This window comes from Triticum aestivum, chromosome 1B, assembly GCF_018294505.1.
Source record: "Triticum aestivum cultivar Chinese Spring chromosome 1B, IWGSC CS RefSeq v2.1, whole genome shotgun sequence".
Taxonomy (NCBI): domain Eukaryota; kingdom Viridiplantae; phylum Streptophyta; class Magnoliopsida; order Poales; family Poaceae; genus Triticum; species Triticum aestivum.
This window is the reverse complement of record NC_057795.1, coordinates 19231597-19238697: the sequence shown is the minus strand read 5'-3', so window position 1 is coordinate 19238697 and position 7101 is coordinate 19231597. Positions and strand designations below refer to the sequence as shown.

General features: G+C 45.6%; 1 protein-coding gene across 1 annotated transcript; it reads left to right on the top strand.

Annotated features, from left to right (window-relative positions):
- Positions 1 to 9: 9 nt before the first annotated feature.
- LOC123104362 (receptor-like cytoplasmic kinase 176) lies at positions 10 to 3755 on the top strand. Its single transcript, XM_044526194.1, has 6 exons — positions 10 to 478; positions 1538 to 1854; positions 1944 to 2079; positions 2167 to 2309; positions 2403 to 2526; positions 2955 to 3755. Exons 1-6 carry the CDS (start codon positions 418 to 420, stop codon positions 3386 to 3388), a joined length of 1215 nt encoding a protein of 404 aa, XP_044382129.1. The 5' UTR covers positions 10 to 417; the 3' UTR covers positions 3389 to 3755.
- Positions 3756 to 7101: the final 3346 nt, after the last annotated feature.

Here is a 7101-nt window from a genome sequence, read left to right as displayed (position 1 = left end):
TAGCGGTAGTGTATCGGGTTCGCCTCCCTCCCCCTCCCCCTGCCTGCACTGTCCCATCGCTCGCTCGCTCGCTTTCTCGCCCGCTCGGTGGCGGTCGTGGGGGAGAAAGTTGCCGGCCGGCCAGCGCACGGGGAAAAGGCGCACATACTTTCTTTCTTTCTTTCCACCGCCGCCCTCCTCCTCCTCCCGGAGGAGTTCCGATTCCCCCTCTCTTTCTCTCTCTTCTTTCTCTCTCTCTTTCTTGCTCTGCTCTGGAAGCAGGGGGTCCTGATTTGGGCGCGGGCGCCGTCCGCCGTGATTCGGTTCGGCTGATTTGGGAGGTCTGCTCGTTTGATCCGGGTTCGCTGATTGGTTGATTGATTGATTGGTTGGTTCATCTCCGGCGGCTCGATTTGAGGGCCGGTCGGCTTGGTCGCCATGGGGAACTGCTGGGGCGCCAAGATCAGCTCCGACACCTCCTCCTCCTCCTCCCCTTCAGGTGCGTGCGTCGTCCTCCCTCCCTCTCCTCATGCTACTATTTTGCAAAGATTTTTAATACTACGTACCAGCGGTACGACTAGTTCATAACTAATCTGTGCCCAGAGGGTCGAATAAATCCTGAATGAAAAATCTGGTGGTTTTTGGTTTGCGGCGACTTCGTGCTCTGCATCCCTTCTCTCCTTCCCGAAACCAGTCCTCGGTCATGCTGATTCGATTTCGGTCCAATCCAACTGCTTCAACATAGGGCAAACACTAGGTTAGGTTCACTACTGTAGAAACTTAATCTGGTTCCTACCAAATAGTACTCCCTCCGTAAACTAATATAAGAGTGTTTAGATCCCTATTTTAGTGATCTAAACGCTCTTATATTAGTTTACAGAGAGAGTATTAAGTAGACTACTCAATAAAGAAATCACTGGTCTGTGTTAACTCTCTACTACTTTGCATCTCCTCACTGTTTTCGGGAACTAAGACTAGAACTGGGTTATGCTGATTTCGTTCCGTTTAATCGACTCAAGATTGGAGAGTCACTAAATTCAGTACAGCACAAACTTAATTTGTCTCCCTAGGAAAATTCAGTCCATTCTTTGGAAAAATCTGTCGCGAGCTTTGACTCTTCCTCTTGACCTGCTTCGTGTGCAAGGGATCATGCCTTTCCGTTTTGGGCCTAGGGGAGAGGAAGCTTCCGATGTAGTAGTAAAATGCTTCACTTAACTTTATCTGACTTCTCCTCTGATTTTTCTGAGTGTCCAGTTCAAATCAGACATATAGAGGAAAAGCTCGAATTCTGATGCTACTTTTGGCTACATCCACGTGCTTTTCTTCAAAGTTATTGACTGTCCTGTTTTGGATGTTCAGCCTTCTTTTCTGTAATAAGCGAAACTAAAGGAAGAAAATACATAGTTAGTCCGACCTAACTTGTCCATGATGAACCTATTTTCTGTTCAATGTTAGGCAGACAAGATAAATGATAAAGGGACAGCAACCTATTTATTATTCTAAACCGTGATCGAATCATTTCTGAAACTCTGCACCATTGTATGATGATGATGATCAGGGACGAATTCCAAGTATGCTACTAGGAATGGGGCGGCCTTGAGCAGCTCCAGCAGCTATGCCTCCGCGGCGTCAGTGCCACGGAGCGAGGGTGAGATTCTGGAGTCAGCCAATGTCAAGGCCTTCTCTTTCAATGAGCTGAGGACCGCCACGAGAAACTTCCGTCCGGACAGTGTGCTAGGCGAGGGAGGGTTCGGGTCAGTCTTCAAGGGGTGGATCGATGAGAAGACCCTCACCCCAACTAAGCCAGGCACCGGGATGGTCATTGCTGTAAAGAAGCTTAACCAGGAAAGCTATCAGGGCCATAGGGAATGGCTGGTTAGTGACAATTTTGCCTGCTGGAAATGGGATTTCTTGTTTATTTCAGTTCTGCATTGTGTCTGACATGCTCTTTCTTTTGGGCGCAGGCTGAAGTGAATTACCTTGGACAACTATCGCACCCGAATCTTGTAAAGCTCGTTGGGTACTGTGTCGAAGACGAACAGCGGCTTCTCGTCTACGAGTTCATGCCCCGTGGGAGTTTAGAGAATCATCTATTCAGGAGTAAGCCCCTGGCCTTTTACTTTTCTTATTCGCTGGGTGTTATTCTCCAGTTTTGAAGGAATGATGCTAAAGTGTTCCAACATTCAGGGAGTACACATTTCCAGCCGCTCTCCTGGAACCTTCGGATGAAAATTGCCCATGGAGCAGCAAAAGGGCTCGCGTTTCTCCACAGTGACAAGGCCAAAGTCATCTACCGCGATTTCAAAACCTCTAATATCCTCCTAGATGCGGTATATATATCCACAGCCTTGAAGGATCTTTTCCTTTGCGTCCGCAAAATATCTCTATCGGTCGATCTGACAGTCACGCAATTTCTTCTTCAGAACTATGACGCAAAGCTCTCAGATTTCGGCCTGGCGAAGGACGGACCGACGGGTGACAAGAGCCATGTGTCCACAAGGGTGATGGGGACATATGGGTATGCTGCACCAGAATACCTTGCAACAGGTCGGTTGATCATTCCACTTTCAGAATCCTCAGCTGCGCAAATATAAGATATATTGCTGAAAATCTGACCACGCCTACCTGAATCGTGATTGCGTTGTCACTCTGGTTGTGTCATCGACCAAGATGCCGAACATAACCAATTTTAGGCTACAACCTTTCAATCATCATCTGCACAAATATCTTGCCCGAAAATCTAACCACACCTACCTGAATCATGATTGCGTTCTCACTCTGGTTGCGTCATCGACCAAGATGCCAAACTTAACTAATTTTTCGGCTAGAACCTTTCAGTCCTCATCTGCACAAATATCTTGCTGAAAATCTAAACACACCTACCTGAATCGCGAGTGCATTGTCACCCTGGTTGCGTCATCAACCATCATGCCGAACTTAAACTAATTTTCCTGCTGCAATATTTCCATGATCAGGCCACCTGACCACGAAGAGCGACGTGTACAGCTTCGGCGTGGTCCTCCTGGAGATGCTCTCGGGGCGTCGCGCGGTGGACAAGAACCGGCCGACCGGCGAGCACAACCTGGTGGAGTGGGCGCGGCCGTACCTGACAAGCAAGCGGCGCATCTTCCGCGTCCTGGACCCCCGTCTGGGCGGGCAGTACTCCCTCGCCAAGGCCCAGAAGGCGGCGTCGCTGGCGCTGCAGTGCCTCTCGGTGGACTCGAGGAACAGGCCGAGCATGGAGCAGGTCGTCGTGGTGCTGGAGCAGCTCCACGACGCCAAGGAGGGAGGGAACAGCCCTCGCCCGCAGCTGCAGAGAAAGCCGAGCAGCAACCGGGGCGTGAACGGCTCGAGATCGTCGTCGACCAAGGGGAACAACAAGAAGCCCGCCTCACCGAGACCGGTTTGACCGTGCGAGTGGGATCACATAGCAGAATCTACTAGAGAGATGCGTCAAGGTGTAATGTATGAGTGGTGATCTGCGAAGAGGCAGCGGATTTGTGAATGTTTTGTGCCCGTGTTGTAGGGATGTATCTTTGCAGCTTCTAGTGTTGGTATGTACAGCTTGTATCTATCCGGTTGTAGCTAGTCTGTATGTAGTCCTTTTGTGTATGCCTGATTGCTTTGGTTCTGACTTAAGGTCCAGAGGTTTTGATCTGATTTAGATGCATGCACCCTGTTAAACCAAGACCTTAAAATATGAAGATGAACAGTGTAAAGTACATATTTGTCACTTCATTTATCAAATGTGAATGAACAATCATATTGGTGTTTTAGCAGAGCAGGCCATGACTTCCATGGGTCAACTGTATCTTTTCCCTTAGGGATGTTGACCATTTTGTTCATATCATACAGTACTAGTAGTATATGTTTCATTTTTTTTATGAAAAAAGTAGTATATGTTACAGATAATGTTGGGAAAATCACCTTCTGTATTTTTAATTTCAAACAGTTGGCCACAATGATCTTTTTATTTACTTGGTGGGTTCAGCCAAATTACCATTGTTTTTTTCAGGGGTTTCAGCCAAATTATTATTATCTGGGCAAGCGTACGGCGGCGGCCCAAGGCAGAGCACGCAGCCCAGCCGCCAAAACAGAGCTCGCCCTCGCTCCCCTCCGGCCCAAGTGCCGCTCCTCCTCCTCCTCGGTGGACGCCGGCGCCGGTGGATGGCTCCGCCGCGCCAAATCGAGCCCCTCACGCCGCGAGCCTCTCCTCCTCCTCCTCAGCCTGCAATCCCCGCCGAGCTCCGATCCCCGCCGCCGAGCTCCGATCCGCGGGCGATCGCCGGGGCGCCGCCAAGATCAGCTCCGGCCCCTCCCGTTCCTTTAGGTGCGCGTTTCTATTCTTCAGCAAAATAGTTTTCTGGCATCCGACCAGGTTAATACCCACCGTAACAAACGGACAGGCTATCGCGAATGTTTTGATGAACGATACTAATTGCAAAACCATATGAAAACATCCTTCTGGACAATGTTAGCCTCCCTCACGATTTATATGGTGAAGAGATTCTCAATTGTGTTTCCTCATGATATAGTTACGGAGAGTAAACACCATCTGTCAGCTTCATGGAGATATCCCTATTGTTTTTTTGAGTGCTCCAAACAAGGGTTGGCTAACACGTGCCTCTTATTGTGTGTGTGTGTTTTTTTTTTCCCAAAAGATGCCTCACTGATTTGTATGCCTCTTTTTTTTTGCCAGTACATATATATTGATGATTCACATAAACAAAAATATATGTCAAGCTGGATTACATGCTACACATGGCACGGCTCTTTGGTCAGCTGTGACTATCACCATGACTGTTGTACTTATTTCATCTCTGCAGTTGTAATTGATTGTTTAGATTCAGAATCCAGCTTCGAATTCATCAATTATGGAAGTTTTCACATTTGCCTAGGGGATTGCATTGCTTATATATATATATGCTAAACTCTTATCTTTCAGCTGGTATCTCTCATTATATCTATTAATACGATTTCTCTTAGATAAGCCTGTTTTGCTATCTTGCAAAGCTATAAAAGTTTGTTTACAATGCCAAGTATGGTGTTCCATGATGAATTTTATCTTCCATGAATTTCTCTGTAATATACAGGCTATTTTACTCACGAGATACAAGCTACTCTCTCAAGTATGGGTGCACATTGCTGAGAAACTACCGACACAGGTTTAATCTCACTGGGTGAGTGTTGGAAATAAGTCATCAGTCGCCATCTGTTATGGCGGGATAATATTACAGTGGTTAATTTAGGCCAACCTTGATTTGTTGCAACATTGAATCAAGTCTGCTCTGTCAATGCTTCCACATATTTGGTTGGTTTGGTTTTCCTTCTGATTTATCACAATGATAATGCCATCACCTTTTGCCTATCTCTTATGAACTGTTTAAGTTCTCATGTGTTACTTTGTTTTTTTGTGCCGTTTCATTTTCTCTTGTATAAAGGGAGGGACAAGCACTCACTATGAATCTGAACTTACAAGGGTCTGTATTTAATTATTAGTTCCAGCAATGTAGACAAAGGTGAGAACTAGCTTATTGATAATAGAACTATGCAATTATACATTGCAGTTTCCATTAGTTTTTTTTTTTGGTTTTTTAATTTGCATGCTGCAAACGCACATTTTCAGGTGCAATACTAAAGCTTTTTTGGGACCTTGTTATATTGCTAATAGTTAATGATCTTGAACAAGTTGATGCGACAAGGACCGAGGAAGTGATGGGGTACTCATACATCAATGACAACAAGATGGTGCGAGTTATCTCACTATCTATTTATTCTTAGGTGGTTAATTCTAGTGATATATACACACATCTATGAGGACTGTATTATGTTATATTCTTTTGTTTCGTGACCAGTGCTACACTCCCCCTCATACACCTTTGTAATGTTATTTTCTTTCCAGGTTTGCAAGGATCGTATACTTCACATAATTTCACAGCGCACTTTCTTGTGAAATTATGCATATCACCGTGTGCATCTTGAGAGAGGACTGGCTTCAGGTTCTGTCTATTCTATTGTAGCACTATTTTTGCATAGTACTATAGTGCTTAATGAACAATTTTTTGGTACGAACATATGTTGAACCCATGGATGAAATATAACTTATAAATTAGTTGTTATCATCACTCGGTGGAATATAAGTACCCGTTCGAAATATATTTTACAAATATAGCAGTTTGGTTCTCCATTATTTTTGCATCATCTCTTCTCCATTATTTTTTACAAATATGTACGGTGCTAATTCGACTTTTCAAACCTTCTCAAATGTTCCTATTTTCCAGATTTTCTCAAATATTTATATCTTTCTTTCCACGCAAACAAGAACAGCAACACACACCTTCATGTGCTTGGTGCCGGAGGCCTTGCACAAACGCCTACATGCGATAGCATTTGAAGACCAGCTACAGATTAATAAGTCAAGGAACATATGGTTAGATAAGAATAACTTATGGTTCTGGCACATGGATAGCAAGCTTTCACGTACCCCTGTCCATGGCTAGTTCTCTGGTGATATTCCAGTCCTTTAGATCTCCCTTTATGGACTCCTCCCATGTCAAGTTCGGACTACCCTAACCTCTCTTGACATTATCAGCACGCTTTAGCCGTCTTCTATGCATAGAGCTTCTGAAGGCCTACGTTGAATATGCCCAAACCATCTCAAATATTGTTGGACAAGCTTCTCTTCAATCGGTTCTACCCCAACTCTGTCTCGTATATCATCATTCCGGACCCGGTCTTTCCTTGTGTGGCCACACATCCACCTCAACGTGCGCATCTCCACCACACCTAACTGTTGAACATGTCGCCTTTTACTCGCCAACACTTAACGACTTACAATATTGCGGGTCGAATCGCCGTCCTATAGAACTTGTCTTTTAGCTTTTGTGGCACTCTCTTGTCACATAGGACACCAGAATATTGGCGCCACTTCATCCATCCAACTTTGAGTCAGGCTCCTCCGATCCGCGGGCGATCGCTGGGGCGCCGCCAAGATCAGCTCCGGCTCCTCCCATTCCCTTCGATGCGCGTTTCTATTCTTCATTAAAATAGTACAACTCACACTATACCACTAATACCAACATAATACAACAGGGCTGATCTGTTCCCAGCATCCTGCTAGCT